This window comes from Phyllobates terribilis, unplaced genomic scaffold, assembly GCF_046119375.1.
Source record: "Phyllobates terribilis strain yellow unplaced genomic scaffold, ASM4611937v1 Scaffold_1__5_contigs__length_1240528914, whole genome shotgun sequence".
Classification (NCBI taxonomy): Eukaryota; Metazoa; Chordata; class Amphibia; order Anura; family Dendrobatidae; genus Phyllobates; species Phyllobates terribilis.
In genome coordinates this window covers 373,215,749-373,239,584 of record NW_027362761.1, presented here as the reverse complement: position 1 = coordinate 373,239,584, position 23,836 = coordinate 373,215,749, and the positions used below count along the sequence as shown (strand labels likewise).

Genomic DNA, 23,836 nt, shown 5'->3' with positions numbered 1-23,836 from the left:
AGACAGGCCAGTACACCAGGACACGTGGAGGGGGCCATAGGAGGGCAACAACCCAGCAGCAGGACCACTACCTCCGCCTTTGTGCAAGGAGGAACAGGAGGAGCACTGCCAGAGCCCTGCAAAATGACCTCCAGCAGGCCACAAATGTGCATGTGTCTGCACAAATGGTTGGAAACCGACTCCATGAGGGTGGTATGAGGGCCAGACGTCCACAGATGGGGTTTGTACTCACAGCCCAACACCGTGCAGGACGCTTGGCATTTGCCACAGAACACCAGGATTGGCAAAGTCGCCACTGGCGTCCTGTGCTCTTCACAGATTAAAGCAAGTTCATATTGAGCACATGTGACAGATGTGACAGAGTCTGAAGACGCGGTGGTGAGCGATCTGCTGCCTGCAACATTCTTCAGCATGACCGGTCTGGCAGTGGGTCAGTAATGGTGTGGGGTGGCATTTCTTTGGAGGCCCGCACAGCCAGAGTTAGCCTGACTACCATTAGGTACCAAGATGAGATCCTCAGACCCCTTGTGAGACCATATGCTGGTGCGGTTGGCCCTGGGTTCCTCCTAATGCAGAATGCAGGGAGGTCATGCAGGCACGTGGAGGCCACATACAATACTGAGCCTCATTTTGACTTGTTTTAAGGACATTATATCAAAACTGGATCAGCCTGTAGTGTGTTTTTCCACTTTAATTTTGGGGGGTGACTCCAAAGCCAGGCCTCCATTGGTTAATAAATTTGATTTCCATTGATGATTTTTGTGTGATTTTGTTGTCAGCACATTCAGCTTTGTACAGAACAAAGTATTCAATGAGAATATTTCATTCATTCAGATCTAGGATGTGTTATTTGAGTGTTCCCTTTATTTTTTTGAGCAGTGTATATTTTATGTTCTATCTAAATAGCTTGATTATTGTATCATAATGGTGATGAAAAGCCTGATGTTACCATTTTACTACAGTAAATTTATCACTTAAACATGAGCCATGTATGAGGGAGTCGGAGTTGTGGAAATTGAGGAGTCAGAAGTTTGGCTTAACGACTCCACAGCCCTGGTCTTTCACCCATTCTAAAGAACGGAAAATAATCTCATAAAAAGCACAGCAATATGAAGGCGATTTTCCTGCCAAGCTTTTTTCCTATGAAGAGACATTTTTTGGAGCAGAAATGTCTGCAGCAAATACTTATGGTGTAATACTTATACCCGCACAGTGTCATTACCAGTAAACACTGTAGACTATGGGCTGTTATCTATACTGACTTCAACAATTATCTTGGACAGGAGAAAATTGCATTTACACCGACTGACTGCAGCCGTTATATCGGCTTCCCACCGCTCTGTCATATACTGTTAGTATGGGATTTCCACAGTTGTAGTTTTGTGCTGAATAGATTCTCATCATCTTCTCTCAATGTTCTTCTGAGTAAAGCAGATGACAATCTACTCAGAACATGACCACAAATTAGCGCAAATACCATTCCTGCAGTGACACCCGCTCCAACCGACAAGCAGAGCCGAATCCTAACATTGTATATAGTGCGCACTGTCAGCTATTCCGTAAGATGTACTGCTTGCTGACAGTTTCCTTTGGGGTGAAAACCCCCTTTATCGGCTGTGGTCTGCCAGGGTGAATGCACCTTAAAGAGAACCTGTCAGCTAGAAAACGAATGGCGGTGATGGTGCTGTAATACCGATTACATTGATATCTTTGGTAAAGAAATCCACTTTGTTGTTTCTCTTCTTTCACCATGTGACGTTTTCTGCTAATGAGATTTCGGTGCACATGGGCCGGACTGTTTAACTGGTCAGTGTTCATAGACTTTATTGCTAAAAGAACGGATCCAGTTGAAACTATTTTTTTTTTAGCTGGATCATACAGTTGTACAGTTGCTGCTGGATCTGTTCTAACCGATGATTACTGCCCATGTGAACACAGCCTTACTTTAGGGAGTCTTGCTTCTTCTGTTCTTGGGCCATCTATGGTCTTATCTCCTTAATGTTTGGACTCGCTGAGCTCATTCTAGAGGTCATTAGACTCCATATCTTTTTAAAAAGAATGGTTACAATACATCTGAGAATAGATATGCAGCCATTTTTGCTTATATTCTATGTTATATAGAGCTCCTTAGTATATTTATGGCGTTCCCTATTCCCTTTTTCATCTTTTCTCACAAATATGTCTTGTATCTTAGATAAAACATGGTAGTAAGTAGCACATTAGACACTTTTATAATGGGTAGTGTTGTATAATCACTGCATATTTCAGGGTTATGTGCTCCTGAGGACTAATTAGTGCCGCCTTCCTCAGGCATAACCCGGTTGTGACCTCGTATAATATGGGGCTGGCCGGTCTCACCTACAAGTTTGGGTCACAGACCTTTTTCTGTTTGCTTTAATGTTTTACTCATTGTTTATTATGTTTACACCCCAAATCCCTCCTAATCCTGGAGACCGGACCTATGAAAGCAATTTATGAATGATCATATCCCCTCTATGAAGGTAATCATCTCCTTAATATTTGCTTCCCTGTGCCGCACATTGCCACGTGAGACACTTAATAATCTGTTTGGGCAGTGTGGGCTGCGGTAAGCGGCTGAGATGTAAGCATTAAAGGGAATCTGTCAGCAGGCTTTTGCTATGTAATCTGAGCATACCATGAGATAAGGGTTAAAACACTGAACTCAACGATGTGTCACATATCCGGCTGTGTGCTGTTTACTTAGACTGAAGCTTTAATCAGCTTGTGATTAACATTGCTGTGACTAGCTGGTCTTGTGAGTCCTGATCTGACTCCGCCACCTTCTGTGATTAGCAGCTCACTGTCTATACCTATGTGCTTGAGAGCCTGGTGTGGGCGGGGTTAGCTGTGGTATGGGCGGGGTTACCTTTCTCAGCTCTGCTGATTTGCTAAATCTAAAAACTCTGATTGTGTCACAAAGGCTGTACCCAGTAAAGTAAGTGATGCATCCTTGGATTCAGGGTCTTTTTTCCTACATTATGCTGCTCTCAGGTGAAATAGCAAAAACATGCTGACAGATTCCTTTTAAGTAAAAATGATTTTAACTCTGCAGCTGTTCTGAATCTAAAAGTAATAGATGAAAGCAATAAATTAGAGAGTGATCCAGCTCACCCATGGTGAACTAGCCAGCGAATCCTCAGCTCGGATGAAAAACCACTCCTGCTCGGTGGCAGCAATAGGAAAAGATAGGGATATCTAGGCATTTTTTGGATAACAGAACATTCCCAGTACAATGTAAAAAATGTGAGACCTTTTCCAAAATGTTCTGTATTTATTCAATTCTACTAATGCAATTTTTTTAATTTTATCCAAAAAACAGCCGAATATCACTACCTTTTCCAATGGATCAAGACACCCTCCAAACTGCATACGTTGATTATTAACCTCTGATATTGTAATATTACAAAAGGATCTGGAAAAGATTCCTGCAAGGGCAAACACACAGCAGATGAAGTTTAATATTAATAAATATAGAATAATGCACAGCGACCGGAGTAATCATACTGCTGTGATCCAAATGTATTATTACCCCTCTATAAATCCCTTGTAAGGCCACATCTTGGATATGGGATCCAATTTGGGCTCCACATTTTAAAAATGATATTTGTAATTTAGACTCAGTTCAAGGGCAGAAAATAGATTATTACAAGATTACATTCCATTTTTATTTATAACTGCATATGTGGTCAATACATAGTACTGGCACATGACTTATCACTTTCCAAGACCTTACAAAGGGTAATGGAGCATTTGTTACACGTGGAGGAAAGTCCACTCTGGCAGCTGAATAGGGAAGGGTTCTTTACAGTTAGAGCAGTCAGAATGTGGAATGACGACCACAAGAGGTAGAAATGGCTGACACTATAGCAGCATTTAAAAAAGGGCTGGATACTTTTTTAACAAAACATGACATTGTGAGCTATAAATAATATAGAAATAAAAAATGTATAACTTTGAAGATAGGACCATAAAGTTCAAACTAGGTCTTTTTTTTCAACCTATATAACTATTGTGATTGTGTTACCCTCTACATAGAGCAGCTCTCGTTTGCAAGTTCATGGACGGATCTATGACTTTAATGGGTGATAAATTGGGAGGGGGGGATATTTATCCTATTAGGGGTTATCCATAATGAACAATCCTTTTAACCAAGTGTCCAACTTCTTGAGACTTGGACCTGGATCTGTAATGGAGAAATGTTACATCCACCTGAGCAATCAGATTAACCAAATTCATTCTAGCAATGAATGTGGTGACAGATATCGCAGCCAGATCTCTCCCACATCCAGTTTATCACATTTATAGTCTATATTTGTTATGTCGTTCTCTGTAAATCTGGTAAAATGTACAAATTGTATAATTCTGCAGTTACATCTGTTATATATCGGCACTAACTCTCTAAACCCAAGGGAAGGGCAGCCCTCCAACCATGGTTCCCTAGAGGGTTCCTCCACAGGGGTTTTTCCTCTCCTGAGTGCTGGAGGGTTGTGCTACTTTCGGTGTCATGTAAATTTAAATAAAGTGGAGAACATTTGACACCTAATTGCAATGCTTCGTGTATTTATTTTCTATGCTTCTGTCTGATTCATTTTGTTTGGGGATCGGGGTCCATCACATATCACTGAGTGATACGTCTGGACATCTGACAGCCGCAGTTTTGCTCCATGGGTTGCCCCTACTCTGAGGAGTATGATGGAGCAGAGAAGACAAACATTACAGCACAGCACCTGCAAGTGTGCACTCATCCTCGGAATAAGGACTTATATTACAGCAGTATTACAAGCAGCTTTCTCACCTCATTCACACAGTGAGTATTTTGGGCAGTAATTTACATCAGTATTTGTAAGCTAAAAACCAGAGGGGAACAAAGACACAGAAAAATAATAACTGAAACACTTTCAACTCTTCTGTGTTTTTGATCCACTCCTGGCGTTTGTTATCAAATACTGATGCAAAATATCTCCATGTAAAAGTGCCCTAAATCCTCACTGACTGATCTGACAGTGAGTTGCAGTGAGCAGCAGAGGTTGCAAGCAATAATGGAGTTTTCTGGTTTCAAAAACCCCTGTCCCCCGGTTGCCATTTTAAAAACAAACAAACTGTACTTTCCTCACCCTCCCCAGGAAAGACTGTGCAGCATATGATCACTTCTATGATAACTGCCTCCATATACTCACCTCACTTACAACCAGCTACTGCTTCTGATTATGAGACGCACTCATTTAGGCCGAGTTCTGCTGCATATTTTCATGCAAAAAAATATATTACAGCATATTAGAGTTCCAGCAAAGTGGATGACATGTATACAATCAAAAAGGCAAAAAGTCAGCGCACCCATAAGAAGATCCATGCACGGACACTTGTAATGCGGCGAGAGGAAGGCAGAAGCAAAAAACACCATATAAAAAAAGCATATATGTTTCTCTTGTGTTTCTGCAGCAAAAATGGATGTAATCCACACGACATTATCAGTAAAGCTTTATCAAAGCTCAGCAGACAGGAAGTTTACAAAACAAAGTACCGTATTTTTCAGACTATAAGACGCACTTTTTTCCTCCAAAATTCTGGAGGAAAATGGGGGATGCGTCTTATAGTCCGAATGTTGGGGGGTGTGTATATATATGTGGGGTGTGGGGGGAGCGGTAGCAGCGGAGGAGCGGGGCACAGGAGGCAGCAGCCGCCCGCTGCAGCCTACACTGTCCCCGCTGCTAAAGAAAATGAATATTCACTGCTCCCTACGCCCATATTCATGCTCCTTAATAGCAGCACACAGTGTAGCCGCGCTGCGGCTCCTGCTGCTGCCGGAATTGCCTGTGCCCGCTGTTAAAGGGCATGAATATTCAACCTCTCTCCACGCCCATGGGGAGGGGGTGAATATTCATGCCCTTTAATAAGTGGGCACACGCTATAGCCTGGCAGCAGAAGGAGCCGCAGCGTGGCTACGCTGTGTGCCGGATATGAAGGAGAGTGAAGTCACTGCTCCCCGCGCACACTGTCCCGGCGTGGGGAGCAGTGACCTCCGGCAGCTGATCTCTCCTTGTGAGCCACGCATGGCAGTGACGCCATGCGCGGCTCACATGGAGAGATCTGTGCAGGCAGACAGGACGCAGCGCTGGAGGAAAGAAGAAAGGTGAGTAGGAGTGTTTATTTTTTTTTTTATGTGCAGCATGATGGGGATTAGGGGGACCATGCATACTAGGATAAGGATGAGGGGGCCATACATACCAGGGTAAGGATGAGGGGGGCATACATAACAGGATAAAGATGAGGGGGCCATACATACCAAGAGAACGCTGAGGGGGGCATACATAACAGGATAAAAATGAGGGGGCCATACATACCAGGATAAGGATGAGGGGTGCCATGCACACCAGGATATGGATTAGGGGTGCCATGCATACCAGGATATGGATTAGGGGTGCCATGTATACCAGGATATGGATTAGGGGTGCCATGCATACCAGGACAGGGATGAGGGGTGCCATGCATACCAGGATAAGGATGAGGGGTGCCATGTATACCAGGATATGGATTAGGGGTGCCATGCATACCAGGATATGGATTAGGGGTGCCATGCATACCAGGATATGGATTAGGGGTGCCATGCATACCAGGATAAGGATGAGGGGTGCCATGCATACCAGGACAGGGATGAGGGGTGCCATGCATACCAGGACAGGGATGAGGGGAGCCATGTATACCAGGACAGGGATGAGGGGAGCCATGCATATCAGGATAGGGATGAGTGGTGCCATGCATACCAGGATGGGGATTGCTGTGCCATGCATACCAGGATGGGGATTAGGGGTGCCATGCATACCAGGATGGGGATTAGGGGTGCCATGCATACCAGGATAGGGATTAGGGGTGCCATGCATACCAGGACAGGGACTAGGGGTGCCATGCATACCAGGACAGGGATGAGGGGTGCCATGCATACCAGGACAGGGATGAGGGGTTCCATGCATACCAGGATGGAGGGATGCCAGGCATACCAGGATGGGTATGGGGACCACGTATAAAAGGAAGGGGGGGCATATATACCAGGATGGGGGACATTGTCAGAATTGGGGGACATTACCCCTATACCAGTGTCAGCAGAAGACCCCCTCCCCCTTAAAAGTGCATCATGAACACATTTTTGGCTTAAATTTGTTTTTTTTTTTATTTTCCTTCTCTAAAACCTAGGTGCGTCTTATGGTCCGGTGCGTTTTATAGTCCGAAAAATACGGTAGTTTTCTTTAAAACACGATATACAAAAAGAGACAAAAGCGTAAATGGAAAAAAAAAAAAAAGTGCTACAAAACACATACAATAAGTACTCAAAATACAACAAAACAAGCAAACAATCACAAGTAACCTAATGTAGCTAATTGAAGCATGAAATGCTGCAGAAAATCTGCAGTGCCAAAAACTTCCTAAATATCACTATGGAAACATATTGTAGCCTTACAGGGTAATTCTGCTGATTGTGAGACGGGGGATTGTAGTCTGTTGCCAATGGGAGAGAATTTGTGGTCTGAATTATGGGGGTTCTCCAGCTTAAAAAAACAAAACAAAATATTTTGATATAGTCTCTTGAAAAATACTAGGTAATATAGGGGTGCCCTTTGTCTGTGACCCTCGTGGTCAGCGTGGTTACAAAGAACATGTCTTGCTCTTGCCTCCGGACGGCTGTTATTCCCTGCAGTAACCAACAATCCACGGATATGAATGATCGCTGTATAATAAATCCATTCTGTGGTGGTGCTAAAGGACAACTGAACAGTATCACTGATTTCCAGATCGTCCTCTAGCAGCAAATTATGTTTTTTCCACCTAATTCGAGAGTAGCATAATATGTAGACAGAGACCCTGATTCCAGTGATGTGTCACTGGGCTGCTTGCTGTAGTTCTTATAAAATTACTGTTTTATCAGCATGAGATTATCACTACAGGACTGGTAAACCTGCTATCATGAAGTTCTCTATATTCAAGAGCTCTGAATAATCACGCCCCCCACCATTGATTGGCTGCTTTCTGCTTATGTACACAGAAATCAGGCCAATCAGTGGTGTGAGCGGGGTTATACAGAGCTCAGCATTCAAAGAACTGCTAGATCCGCAGCAGATAAAATAGGGATTTTATCAAAACTGCAGCAAGCTGCCCAGTAAGTGACACGTCACTGGAATCAGCGTCTCTGCCCCTACATCACGATGTTCTAAGATGGAGTAGTAAAAACCTGGTTATAGATTTCCTTTAATGCTCAACAAGGACTAATCATCATCTGGGATATTTTGCATACTTTATGTTCCTCTGCCTCTTTTAATCCATGGAAAAATGATATAATCGTGACCAGAGAAAGTTTACTGAGCTACCTCAGATAACTGAAATTAAAATTCATTTTATTTTTTACAAATCAAGTAGAGGAAAAAAACTATGACATCTCTTCAAAATGTGCATTTTTTAATATAATTACTGTCCCTTGTCTAAAACTGCAAATCAGCCTGAAGTTAAAGGGCTCAGGAAGATGTAGCAGCCTCCACTGGAAGCCTTAGGTCACAGCCCCACTATCAGTATTTGGTCAGTACTCGGTCAGTATTTTTTCTCAGGAGTGGGAGCCAAAACCAGGAGTGGGTGATAAATGCAGAATTGGTGACTTGTTTCTATTATACCTTTTCTCTGATTGTTCCACTCCTGGTTTTCGCTCCCACTCCTGAGAAAAAATACTGACCAAAAACTGATAGTGGGGCCGTGGCCAAATACTGATAGTGGGGCCGTGGCCAAATACGGATAGTGGGGTTGTGGCCAAATACTGATAGTGGGGCTGTGGCCAAATACTGATAGTGGGGCTGTGGCCTAAACCTCACTCCTGGATGAGGAGGACTCTAACCCCATCTGCAGGCTGGAGGCCTGGTGTCTCTTTATATACTGTGTGCAGGAGAGTGTCGTTTAGATTTCATGTATTATAGGGAAACTGGGGGTTATATTGTGATGTAAAGATTGTGGCAGTAGAGGCTCCATTGTCTCTGGATCAGAACAGCGCCAACACCTGGAATTGCTAGCAAGTTCAGCTTTTAACTCTATCTATATCCTCAGGACATGGATTTAGTTGCAAACTATAGAAAACATTGACATTGGCCCCCTGACCACCGACTTATACTGTCACAGACTTTTTAATAAAGTTTTTCCATCTCCAGAAGTCCATGTAAAAACTTTCAGGCTTTATTTGGTTCATCCAACTTAAGTGTAAAATAGGAAAACACAGGCATTGGTAAACGTGATGAAGACCATAGGGGGCGCTCTGCCGTAGCAAAGCTAAGTCCTAACTCCTACCACCAGGCTCTTTCTTTCTCAGACCTATCTTCAGGACGCCGTGTGCAGTGATACCTGGGTGCAAAAATGACTGCACGACCCAATCAAGAGGAGATGTAGCTGGACGTGTTGTCTGCTGTAGGGGCTGGAAAACACTTTGGGGTTTGGTTATGAATCTTATTTAATGTTGGGGTGATGCACTACTTAGGTTGGAGGTGCGACCTTTAAAAAAGGAAGGACATATATTAATGATATAGTAGCAGGGCTACCAGGACACTAAACTTCAGGAAAGCAAATTTCCATCTGCTAATAGATGATCTGGATACTGGGCAATGTTCTCGAAAATAAAAATACATAAAGGAAATGGGAGACTTTTATAAGCATCTTGGATAGGACCTGTGCACAATATATACCCCATATGTCACATCATGGGACGTAACTAACCTAATAATATGGGCATGCAGGTGATAGAAAATGTAAATCACAGACTAGTGTATTCCGTGATCTTCTGAGCGGGCGCCAGCAGTAAATCGCCTGCGCAGAAGATCAAGGAATACACTAGTCTGTGATCTTCTGCGCAGGCGCTGGTGAGTTACGGAGGCTCGTGGGAGGGAGAGAGAGAGGGAGGGAGGATCGTTGAGGGATTTCAACAAGCAGGCACGAGATTAATGCCCCGCAACAGGACGCTCTGATGTGCAGGGGAGGGGGGAACTATGATAATAAAGAGAGGAGGCGGGGATTCCTTACAGGCTCAAGGGATCATTACCATAAAAGTTATAATATAAGATTTCAAAACTATTAATATGAGGCATACAACCTGTATGCCTCATATTAATAGGTTAGCTACGTCCCCGGAGGTGACAGATTCCCTTTAAGAGTATAAAAACTTTGATGGGAGTGTTTCTTTAAGTACCGTGATAGACAGACCACTATTTCTAATACTCAAGGATTCTATGATAACTGGGTCTGAATCACAGGTCTGCCGCTCTCACGGTGGTAACTCGCATGCCCCCTCAGCGCCGCCCTACTCACCGCTGTCACAACACGGCTTCACTTTGCGTCAGGCCGGCTCGCTGAGCTTTGCCTCTTGCAGCACTGCTGCATATGAGTCTGTTTCCATTTATCTTCAGGGGGATGTGGCTGGTCTCTGCAGGAATTTAACCCTGCTGTGTCCTGCAGAGATTAGGTTCCTTGGCATATCCCGTGCAAGCAGGCTTTATATTAGGCAGCTGACGTCGGCGTGCCCGACTGGGGGAACATGGCAGTGATGTCATGCGCCATGGCTCGCACACCGAAGATCATGTGTAGCAAGATGGGAGTAAAAGATCAGAGGCAGGAGCTGCTGGAAAGAACAGAGGACAAGCGTTTCACCTAACACGTCGTCCCGCACACCGGGAAAAAATCCTTTTCACCAGCTGGACTGGGGGAGAGTTCCTGCACTAACATGCTGCTGCTCTTGTGTGTTGAAGCTACGTACCTCAGCCTTCTCCCGCGAGGCTGGCTGGCCATAGGTAATGATCATGCTGACTGGCTGAAGCGTCATGTTCTCTTTCACTCTTCACGTGCATAACGTGAATGTGAAGAAAAGGAGGTCACGTGGGACTCGTGGAAGAAGGGGTGCGGCGTTATTACCTGCGCAGCAGATAATACCAGGAGACACCAAGTGCAGGTACCAGCCCATCGGGCAATTGCCAGAATTGCCAGATGGCCAGTCCGGCCCTGGACCCAGTCTTTATCTGATAACAGGAGTACCACTGTTTACCACATTTGAGAAGACTGAATTGGTTTGGCCCATCTCGATGACATGAACTGGTTTCCAAAGGATAGGAGTCAATTTGGTATGACCAGGAAAATTAGGGTTATAATAGATTAGTGCTAAAAAAGTGGCATCACAACACCCCAGAATCTGTTTCTGGTCTGTAAATATTTAGATCTTGCACCCATTCCCCTGCAGGTGTGAATGAAGTGGCTGTTCTGTGTCAAAGGACGAAAAAGACCAATCCTCATCTAGGAGTATTTTATAGAGAGATAAAAGCAGCAATGATTATGTGCTGCAAGGGTTAATGTTGCAACATGAGGTAAGACATTTTCTTTAACCTCTTCATGACAAGTTAATTTTTTTGGGTTTTGTCACTTTATTTTTTTCCAAGAGCCATAACTTTTATTTTTTAAGTTTTGCATCGACATAACTATAGGAGGGCTCATTTATTGTGGGATGAGTTACCATAAAATATATTGAAAAATAGAAAAAAAAATATTCAAGTTGGGTGAAATAGTGGAAAAAAAAACAACTCTGTCATTGAAATAGTGGAAAAAAAAACAATTCTCTCATTGTTTTTTTGATTTTGGTATTATGGTGTTCAATGTACGGTAAAAATGACCATAATTCCTCACATCAGCACGGTGGTACCAAACTTATATACGATTTTTACACTTTAGTGGTGAAAAAAAAATCCTAACTTTGTAAAAAAGAAAGAATAGGTTTGTGTCTCCTTTTTCTGCGACTCATAACGTTTTTATTTTTCAGTTGTTGGAGTTGTAACAGGGCATGCTTTTTGCGAGGCGAGCTGCAGTTTTCATTGACATCATTTTGGGGTATGTAGAACATTTAGAACACTTTCTTATACCATTTTTGGGGGGATTTTTTAATTTTATTTCCTTGCTTCTAAATGGAGGGAGGATTCAAACTTTTATATTTTTTTACACTTTCTTTTTTAGTTTTCTTAGGGACCTAGAAACTGCGATATTTGATTGCTTATAATAAATACTGCAGTATTGCAATATACAGTATAGTATAAATAATCTCATAGGGTAAAAAAAAAAAAGGCACCAAATAAGACACTTCAGGAAAATCACTACCAGCTTTTTCATGAAGCAAATCTCATTGGGTGGGCCAGCGTCTGAAAGACATTGTGTGCACATACTCTAGCGATGCATTTAGATCCTTTTCTGCTGTTCCTAAAACTATAGTTTTCTTTACCAGCGTTCCATTCTAAACTGCTGAACCTTCTGTCTTTTTTAGTCTTTTCCCCTTATAAATTGCAGATTTTAGAAGTGATGCAGAATAATAGTAAAAGCTGCTTTCTGGTAACCAAGAAACCTCAGCCCGCTTCTTTAGTCCTATATCTTCATTGTTAACAGGACTAACTACTTCAGAAGCGTGCCAGAACATAGCAGGCCCCATGTACCCATGATCCATCAGGACGACCAGCAACTCATATTCAGATCAAATTGATAACAGACCATGTATTTTTGCCTAATGATTTATAAAAATTTGGGAAAAAAATGTAATTGGTTTAAAAAAAAACAAAAAAAAAAAACAATGAAGCCATAACGGTACATTATGCCCATCCGGGGAAACAGTCAGAGAGCAAGTGGCAGGGATTTAAATAGCAAATTATATGAGATCATATGAGAAAACGTCCCTCAGGTGAGAAGTGCAAACATTTCCAAAAATGAACGGCTTCCAGCATCCTTTTAGCTGATTAGCAAATGTCTTCCCGCAAACATTAAACTCACCCCAGGGTGCAGTCAGAAATGCTCCTCTGTAACTTCATAGCACAAGTACTGCAGTAGAGGCCGCATTGTCTCACCAGACTCATGAATCGCTGCTGTACAGACATATTACTCCATGCCTAGGCTTATAGTGAACCCCATGCTAAAAGTAAATTACTATGTTTTGGGATTTTTTTTTTTACTCAACAGCTTTTTGTAGCACAAAGAAACTAAATTCCTCATTTTGCTGATGGGTGCGGGTCCCAGCGGTAGAACAGACACCACTCAGCAAATTATCACCCATTTATCCTGTGGATTGGTGATAAACTTATTTTCACTGGACATCCCCTTTAATTCATCTAACCAGGCAATGTTACTCCACTGTTCAGTGATTCATTTTTTGCTCACTGAATTTTTGCTTTTTTTTTTCTTGTGCTGTGCTAAGGAATGACAAGTTGTGCTCTTGGTCACCTTCGTAGGAGCACAAGCGCTGTATGGCTGACATTCTCCTCTTATCCCTTACGTTGTCCAGTCATTTCCATCCAGAGGATCCTTTTCCTGGATGTTCTTCAATCACACTCTTCTCAGTATATACTTGCCACCATGACACAAGAAAACCCCATAAGGCTGGCTTTTTTTTTATAAATAAAAGTCCTAGCTAGTTTAACCCAATGATCATGCCTCAGGTGAAATAACTCCGATCACTTGATTTTCCCATTCTAATGTGGACTCACACTGAGGATAGCTTTACACAAGCGTTTAAAAAAAATAGTCCGAGTTTAATCCAGAAAAGTCGGACGATTTTTTTTCTCAATTGTCATCCATATTGGATCCGTTTTTATACGGCAGCAGTTAATACAAATTTACAAGATTAAACAGAGTGTCCTATAATTGTAGAAAAAGATATGGACCGCACATCCAAAAATCTTACATTGATCTAAAGCCGATAGAGTATTTTTTTAAAAAATGAATGAGGTTCTTCGCTAGCACTCTGATCAGACTGAACGAAGCCCACTACAACGTCACAGCAAACCTCTCAGTGGGTTCCTAATTCCTACCGTAAAATGTGTGGTGCCATGCGCCAACCAGTGTTGAAGCGATAGCGCACCAGCAAAAGGAGCGCCCTGGCGCCCCACAACACCCATGCTCTAAGGCAAAGCCCCACAGATCCAGGCCATTTAATCCCACAGGCACAGCACCAAACAACATCAACACCAAGTGGAAAAAAAAGCTAAAAAAACTCACTTTCTATTTAAAAAAAAATATTTGCCTGCCGGCATTAGATCGACGTATGATTTTTGGATGTGCGGTCCATGTCTTTTTCTACAGTTATAGTAAATAGTTTCCTATTTAAAGAATTGAAATGTATCCGTAAAAATCATCTCTGTATGGAATCTGATTTTTTTTTTTTGTGCACCCATAGATTTGAATTGCATAGAATAGAAAACTGTATTTATTGTAACTGTAAAAAAAAGACATGGAGCGCACATCCAAAAATCATACGTTGATTTGATCCCGCTAGACAACATTTTTTTTAAATGAACATGAGGTTCTTAGTGTAACATTCTGATCAGACTGTATGAAGCCCACTGCCACAACACATCCGACACTCGGAAGAAACTAGTGCATGCTGTGAATGTTTCACGCACAGATTTGGTCCGCAAAAAAAAAAAAGGCTCATCTCCACTGCCCCATTGAATAATATTGGTCTGAGTTCTGTCGTGCTGTCCATTTAATCACGGGCAGCACTCTGACTAAAGATACGGTCATGTGAACTAGGCCCAAATCCATAAAAAACTTGCTCCCTTGATGTTATGGTGCACTCTGAGATCATGGCTAATTCCATCCAGGTAAGTCTAATCATTAAAGGTAAGGTGTCTCCAATAAAGTGATCTTTGTCACAGTAACAGGTCTCGCTTTCAACAGGACTGTTTCCACCGGTAAGCACTGTGTGAATTTAGCCTATAAGAGGAAGCCACAAGGTCTTCAAACTGTTCACATCTGTTGAATAAATCCTGTAACCAGTGATACTGCTGAAGGTCTTATCGAGATCTTTGAATTAGATTCTGGTTTTATGCTTTGCCCGGCAGGGGCTGAATTTTGCAGTCCTCTGATCTAATAATAAGGAGGATCAATACTGATAATTAATATGCATTAGTGTACCATTTCCTACCCAAAGTTGAAACTACAATTCAGCCATCATTCATTATAAAAACCAGTAATTGCCCTACAAAATGTAATATTACAAATACTATTTTTTTGGGGGGGACGGGACTTCAACAATCTGTTTTTCACAATGCACCAAACCTACAAACTCCAGCGAGCAGCCAGGAATTGTCAGAATAGAATTAGTCTGTACTCCTCATAAATGTAAGAAATAGGTTTAAGGAAAGCTTGTTCTCTTATCTTTGGGATGTAATTAACGGAGCCGTGACACACACAGTTCTGAATATAGGGAACTTATCAATCTGGTAAATCCATGTTTTGGAAGAGAACACAGGCTGAAATGAGAAGAATAATTTATCAAGTATGTCACGATCCAGTGCACTGAAATAACAAGCTCTGGCGCATCTCCAGAGCTCTGCGGCATCTTTCCTCCTGTGGTCCTGAGGATTGGGGAAGGGTGCAGGTGCCTGGAAAGGGAAGGTGGTAAGTGTCTGATGGAAAAGACGAGACGCAGCTTTTCCAAATCCCTCTTTCAGAAGAGGAAGAGCAGGAACAGTGTGCCAAAAGAGTCATCTGGTACCGCGTTCTGCTGCTTCAGTAGCCACGCAGCCTAGACCTGTTGTGAAGCCTCAAAGTAGATGAGCATATTTAATACTAGGCAATCCCAGTGTAGAGTAATAGGCAATATTACTAGAATTCTCACTTTACTTGCTATGTATATATTATATATATATCACATTAATGATTCTTGACGTGTCCATTCAGAGTGATAGCTGTAATTGGCACTATTTTGGCATAGACTTCATCATTTTTTTTGGGGGGGGGGGGGGATTGGAAAACTGCTTGCTGGAGTGCTTCGGCACCGGCTCCCAGTACCTCCTTCCCCCAGCGATGCGATCGCAGGAAGCATTCGGGTTACTACGGCAGTCAGGGCCTGCTGAAAGCCCCTATGGCTGCCATATTTGTCCTTCTGTGGAGCAAAGTAAAATATTATGAAAGAAATATAAAAATGAATTATATATGTATTTAGATTTTTTACAATCTTTTACCATGCTTCACAGAATTATATATATATTTGGTAAGTCTCAAACAGCATGTTAAATGCCAAAAGGATAAGAAAATTAAATATCAGAATTGCTTCTCTGCCTTTTGTTCTGTTTAAAATGTTTGAAAAAAAATCTCCATCACACAGAAAGCAGCAGGACCCTATTGTAGTCAATGGAGCCCTTCTGTCTGTCTTAGATATTGATGGCAGCATAAAACCAAAACTTACAAGTTTTCATCATAGTCTGAATGAGAAAACATTGTAGCTGCATACAGAATATAGAGAAAATAGAGAAATCAGGATCAGAAAACCTGATAAGTCAGTAACTGTGGGTAAATCTCTAGTATTGGGGTTGTTGCCTCTACCGTACCTTCTGTCCCGGTTTCCAGTTACCACGAGATGTGGCGGGCTGTCTTTCAGATTGATGCAGGTAAAGTCTCCAGTGGAATTACCCAAGGTTGTGAGACATTGAGCAGTCTGTAGGTTGTACACATGAATCTGCGGATATAATGAAACAGGAATCTAATAAGTATAGTGATCCCTCAAGCTACAATATTCATTTGTTCCCGGACATTGTACGTTGACCATAACTCTATTGACAAATAGTAATTGATTCTGAAGTCTCGCAAATGTCAATTCAAAATAAGAAAAATGAGGATTAAATACAATGAAGCAGGTAACTAATACATTAAGGATGAAGCAAGTCTCTACGTGAAAAAGTCAAACAGAAGCTGAGGGGTCCCATTCTGGATTGAGGGCAGGAGTCTCGTAAGGGTCTAGTATATTATGTACAGTGTTCTAGAAAAATAAAGTGCAGCCACTCACATTGAGTGTCCAAAGGAGAAGTCCATTATGGCACAGGTAACGGCACTAAATGTAATACTGCACTATACTATAGAGAGGCCATACCAGACAGCCAATCAGTGCATGCACTTCAGTAATACAGGGGACTTAGCAGTGAAATGGCTGGATCTTCTAACTTAGATCACACGTTCTGTAGACTAAGGCCCAGGAAACATTATTGTATGTGGAAAGTATATTGTAACCCAAGGACATTATAAATTGAAGCACCATTGATGGGTATATACAGTAATATAGATATGTAAAATGTAATACAGACAAACATAATAAGTATATACACCAAGGAGCCATAACAATATGGCTACTTGTGTAGGCCCAACTTGTGCCATAAAATAGCTATGATCGTTCAAGGCATGGAATGAAAAAGACGTCTGAAGGAGACCTGTGGTATCTGGCACCATGATGTCAGTAGCTGATTGTAAAGTCTGATTTGCTGTAAAGATGGCCTACATGGATTGGATTTATTTTACAGCATATCACACAGATCCTCAATCAGATTGAAATCTGGAGATTTTGGAGGCCATGCCATCACCTTGTCCTCAAACAATTCTTGAACAATGTTTGCAGTGTGTCAGGGCACATTATCCTACTCAGAGAGAGAACTTCAATTTGGGAATCCGCTCAGTGAATTACTGTATTTGGTCTGCAACAATGTTTAGGTAGGTGGTACATGTCCACATAAATGCAAAAACCCAAGGTCTCCTCGCAGAACATTGCCCACAGCAGCACACTGCTTCCAATGGCTTTCACTAAAGCGCATCCTGATTCCCCGGGTAAGTGTCCTTACGATTTGGAAGTAAAGTTAATACATTAATCCAGGCCACCTTCTTCCTTTGCCCCATTGTCCAGTTCTGATGCTTATATGTGATTTAAGGGGTCAGCATGGGCAACCTGACCAGTCTGTGGCTACACGGCCCCATACTCCGCAAGGTATTGAGACGTGTATCATTAACTTTTTTTAGCAATTTGTGCCATATATGCCTTTCTGTGAGAACCAGCCTTTGGCTCCTTGGTGCATCTATGAATGTTGAGGACCCATGATAGAAAATAAGTGGCCCAAGGAAGGATAACCTAGGTATGAACCAGAGCATACCAGAAACACCCCACAAGATGCTCTGACCCAGTTGTCTAATTCTAACCATCACAATTTGGCCCTTGTCAAAGCTGCCCTGAACCTTATTCTTGTTTTTCCTGCATCCAAATAAACTTCTAGGACTGGTTGATCAATTGTTGCACATATGTACTCTTGCCCATGTATAACAGAAAGACCTTAATACCATTGTATATATACACTCATTGACATCATATGCCTTCTGATATACATGGGCCAGTGTCAGCGCAAGGGGATTGTCCACCTGGCCAACACAAGGATCTGTGGTCATACTGTGCACACCTCTGATTTAATGGCAGCTTTTGTCCAGAATCTATAGTAAAACGATCATGACATGATGAAAGGTCTACTGGCATGAATGCTACCTGCCTCCATGTGCAAATCCATAATATGGGAGAAAATCTCTATACATACTGTATCTATTGTTTTAAGCCTGGAGTTACAGATGATAATACAGATGCATTCCAGTTAACACTCGCTATAAACACATGGTACTAACAATGTTGCATGCTATATACATACTAAACTTGTAGCAACAAAATGTTTATGGTACATGAATAATAGATGCTGAAGGCAAAAAGCAGCTGGCTACAATCTGATGTCATTCTTGACAATGTGCCAGACTGGCTTTGGGGCCACATTGAGGTAGAGATAAAATATTGGGCCTTCTAACTATCAGAGAATTGACTTTGTTGTGCCATCCCAAAGGTGATAGGGAGAGGGCAACAATAAACTTTCTAATCCAGTGCACTTAGAGAGCTGCAATGTTCACAAGAATAGGTCTCGTGAGGGTAATATCTGGCGTTCTTACTGAGGCACCATAATGTCAGGATGCCTAATTACCTTCTTAAGGGTAAGGTTATACAGGGAGAAACCGTGCGCCTTAGCCTACCTGTATAATAAATTGCCGATGCAATCAATGTAATGTTCTTTATGAGTTTTCCCATAAGTGAAATGGAATGTTTCATCATAGCCTCTTCCCAAAATAATGTGTCATTCTATAAAAATACAAAGCAGGCAGAGCTTTATAAATTCTGGTACTCTCAACCCATTCACACATGGGGTCTGCAGAACATTTTTACCTATCAAGTAAAACACCAGTCTATATATTGCTCCTGCACAAAGCAGCAATAGGATCCTGGCTAGTGATCTACGCCTTTAAGGTTTGTGAACACGACAGGAGACCTGCAGAGCTGTGTCGCCAGTACTTTCTGTAGGGTCTTAGCAGCAGCATGAATGAGAAGTGTAGGTATAATCTGGCAATCGATAATGCAAAAATGCCTTAGCGCCCCTGCTTTAAAGCAAATGTCCAGTGATTAGGTATCGATGACCTATTTCAAGGCAAGGTCATCAATATGTGATCAGTGGGGGTCTGACACCCGCCATCCCAACTGACCAGCTTTTTGCAGCACCTATGGTGACCGGATGTACAAAGTGTACGGAGCAGGAACACTGTGGCTCTGTACACTTGGCAGTGACCATTCTTGGGTATATTGCTCAGATCAGATTCACTTCAAGGGAAGCAGAGCTGCTGCACCTGAGAATGGCAATTACTATGGTGCTCATGCTCTGTACATCCATCTTCCATGGGAAATGTGAACAGATGGTTTGTGGGGGTGCCAAACACTCTAGAAAGCCACCTCTTTATAACCACTTTTATTGATTCAATGTATCTCCATAGTAACAGACTACAAACCTTATGTAGTCTGGTCCTGTAGTCATATTCCATATCATATGTCTGCCTTCCTACCATCATTCATTTGATAGCTTAGCAAGAAGCAGATGGATAGCAACATTGGCAGGATCCGACCATCCAGGGGTGGATACTAGTATGTCACCATAGACACATATTGGTCTGAATAGGAGCTGTAGATTTTAAAATAGGACAGTTGGCACCAGTGAATCAGACAGTAGTATACAGCAACCGTATTTAGTGTGTATTTAGCATGGTTTGAGCTATGGGATATGTGATTGTTATGGAGAGAAATATGTGGTCCATTTGTTTTTTTTGATTGAATCAATAATAACAATCATTATAGACATCGATAAAAAATATTCAATAAGATGAAGTTCCGGTGGAAATCCTCAGGATGCAAACACAAATCTCAGGCTTTTTTTCTAGCTCTTATACATAAGAATCTTTCTTTAGCAATGCACAAATGAGATCTGAATGATTTTTTTTTTACCAAGCTTCTCAAGGTTTCTCTGATATTAGCTTTTTCCATTTAACCGGAAGATATTCTGCAGTGCAGTCAATATCATAAAGCTTAGAGCGCTAATTAGTCCTCGCTGCCATTGGATGCACATTACTCACAACTGACATAAAGCTAGCGAGATTCAACATGACAAAGCTACGATCAAAGAGAAAAGATGGAAAATTATTCATTACTAATTATTTCAAACAATTTTATCCAACCGCGAGGTGAGCGGGAATATGGGAAACGTCCAATCGGAACGCTCGCTTCCACTTCAGTGTGCGGAGAGTAATCACTCTAAGAGGCGCAACCTGATTGATTTGCAGGGTGATGTCAGCTGGGAAAGCCGTGCCAAGCACCAGTCCCATGTATCTAGCACACTGCAGCCATCTGGATTACTTCACTTCTGTGGCTATGATTCGTTTACACAGTAATGATTGTCTTAACCCATTCAGTGTTATTCATTACTGCAGCTATTGTAACAAGATACTCATCTTGGCAACAGGTTTTATCCCTTCGCATTATAAAATGAGAACAAAGCCTATACAAAAGAGCTGCGCCGTACTGCGGGAGATTAACCATATATCATGGCAGAAATGAAGCAACAGGCCTGTGTATGTGTGCCACAAATATTATCTTGTACGATTCCGTTAGACAGGCTAAGGGACAATTTTATGGAGCTTACGTGTTGCTACATGTTTTAAAGAGGTCTTGTTAAAGTAAAGATACAACGTAAAATAAGTTTAACATAAAATAACAATAGAGATTAAATAAATCAAATGTTAAACGTAAAGCTCGTTAGATCGCTTCTCTCCCATACACAGGCGCGCTCACTTCACCAAGCGCTTATGTCTCAATGTGAAAGCTGCTGTTAGACAGTGGCGGTAGCTTATCTCGAGGAGGACAAAGGGATCGGGAATCCAACATTGGACAAGCCGGATCCTTAACTCCCCCAACAGACAATTCTCCAGGGCTTCAAAATACATTAGACTGGCACAAGTAAGATACCAGTGAGCAGCTGGAAAAGGGCTGCGACAAGAAAAGAAATAAATCATCTCCTCGGCTGCATACGCACGAAGGACTAAGGCAGGAGAAAAAAATCCTTTGTGCTCGGTCAACCTGTCACGACTCCACCACTCACAGTGTCCTATGGACGCCGTGAATGACTACTCTGCCACACTATGGGATCGAAGGCTTGCTGAGTGGTCAGGATTGTGAGTGACAGCTCTACCACCCAATCTGAGGCAGAGTTGTCAGTATTGTGAATGACAGCTCAGCCGTCCTATCTGGCTGGGTCTTTTTGAAAGTCTTGTCATGCCTTTTGGGTTAACCAATGTGCCAGAAGTAGTTCAAAACTTTATAAATGACATTTTTTTCTGATATTATTGGAAGGTTTATTGTTGTTTACCTTGATGACTTTCTATTTTTTTTGTCTGATCTGGATTTGCACTATGAATATGTCCTTTATGTATTACATAAGCTCAGGGAAAATTCTTTGTTTGCTAAATTGGAGAAATGTACTTTTTCTGTTCAAAAAATATCATTCTTGGGGTTCATTGCATCTGCTAAAGGGTTTAAGATGGATCCTTGGAAGGTGCAAGCTATAATTACAGAATTATAACACAGATGTCATGTGCTAGAAAACTCTACAGCTCCCTTCAATTTACATGCTCTCGTTACCTTATTGCCATTATTGGTGAACCAGCCATAGCTTTTTACTCCGAATGCTGCCTGATGTGTTGAAACATCCAAGCAGGTAACCGGTTGACCGTAGGTGGAGTGCAGAATGTTTTCGGGCACATCTGGCTTTAGGAGGTAAACCATTTCCTCAGCAGCTGCAACAGCGACAGGAGATCCGGCGGAGTCGTGGGTTAAATGGAGAAAATTTACCTATAAACAGCAAAGAAAATCACTGTAACAAAACAGCATATGTAAATTTTCCTAGGCATATTCACCCTTGTAAAACCTGCAAACCTGCATCAATATCACAATATAATTTTAGACTTTTAAAAACTCTAGAGTGTCCGAAATTCTGAGCTGAATTTTCTCTCCAAGTGTGGATAACAGGGCTGCAGGTAAAATATTGCAGATTTTCTAGAGACCCTGAGTGTGTAGAGTCTGCACATTGATAAAAAATGTAGAATTAAACACCTGTGTCACTGCATATTATTAATAACATAGGGAAAGGGAAAAGGTGGGGGAGTAGTATGTGAAATAAAGTATAAAATGTGCGTTTCGCCGATAAGTGTCAGCTTTTTCTAAGGCCCTTAGGAAAAGCCGACACTTATCGGCGAAACGTACGTCTTCTATTTTATGTCACATGCTACCCCTCTTTTCCTTTTCTCTACATTATTCATGATTTCCCTTGATGGTGCACACCTATGTGAAAAAAAACTTTAAGTATTCAATAGGTTCACAATATATCTTATCACTGCATATTAGACTATAGCTACTGTTTTTCGGAACGTTCCTTGCCAGTGCCGCACTTTCAGACACATTAGACATGACATATAGTAGAAGACTGCGGCTTTCATGTGGATGCAATATTCTTGCCAATTCGATTTATCTTCGGCTACCTGCAATCTATCATTACTAAACAGTTTACAGCAGTGATACTTTAATGGAGAGCAGTGAATTTATCTTTACGGGGTCAAAATCCACCCTAATTCTGTCGGCTTTTAACATGTTAGTCCTGCAATCTACAATTTAATACACTCCTCTCATGGACGCTAATAATTTACTGTCTGCATCTAAACCCAAATATCTTTACCTTTTGTGTCACCCTTATTTTCTGATTAGAAGCAGGACCCTCATTTCTATTGTCTGAATTGTAAATTTGTGGAATATACCGGGAATATAGAAGTAAAGTTTGTTAATATTATTAATTAAAGGAAGTTGTCAACAATCATTATTGGGTTCTGAATGGCTTTGTAGGAATGCCTTTGTTCAAAATAATATTTTTATTAGGATGGAAAAAAGGAAAGATAAATATTACACCCTGCTCAACATAGTCATCTGGGCGGTGCTGACGTGGTGGTTAGTCTCAGTCTCCTTGTCATCAGTACATCACATAGCTTCAAAAAAAAGGGTTCAAAAACGCTTGGAAGACTTCCTATTTACTGCTGTTAATAAGGAGTTTTTTGTAAGTTTTTTTCTTTTCCTAATGAGGATTTAAAAAAAACACGGAGGAAAAATATATTAGTACATATGACTTATTTGAAGCAAATCTGATGGAATCTGTTCCAAAATAGGCAATGTCCAATCAAAAGGCTGCATAAAACAAAGAATAACTATCTCCCAAAAAAACAATTGTTTCCTGAAGCAGAAAAACTTGTCGGATTTTTCTGACTCTAAAAACTCTGAATACAGCCTTAAAGGGAACCTGTCATCAGGTTTCCCATTTCTAAATGACTCCCACTGCCGTGCTGTCATTGTAGTTGGTTTTCTAAGACTATGGTCAAAACTTGTCATTTTAGAACTTGTCAAAAACTCTGTGTGAAGTGGAAATCGCTTCAGGAAACACTTGTTTGAGGAGTTTATGGAGGGGTTTATATTTTCCTAAAAACTTTCCTGCAGAATTTTTGAAGAGATTTTTTTTTTCGTGAACATTCTTTGCAGACCTTTGATTGAACAGTGCCTACTTTAGAG

General features: G+C 41.6%; 1 protein-coding gene across 1 annotated transcript in view; it reads right to left on the bottom strand.

Moving 5' to 3' along the window:
• Positions 1 to 23,836, bottom strand: part of FBXW8 (F-box and WD repeat domain containing 8) — a 182,165-nt gene that overhangs the window by 37,353 nt on the left and 120,976 nt on the right. The window contains exons 7-8 of the mRNA XM_073676367.1: positions 21,869 to 22,078; positions 16,392 to 16,519 (exon numbers count right to left, since the gene is read on the bottom strand). Of these exons, the coding sequence (XP_073532468.1) occupies positions 16,392 to 16,519; positions 21,869 to 22,078 (338 nt within the window). The remainder of the gene's footprint in view (positions 1 to 16,391; positions 16,520 to 21,868; positions 22,079 to 23,836) is intronic.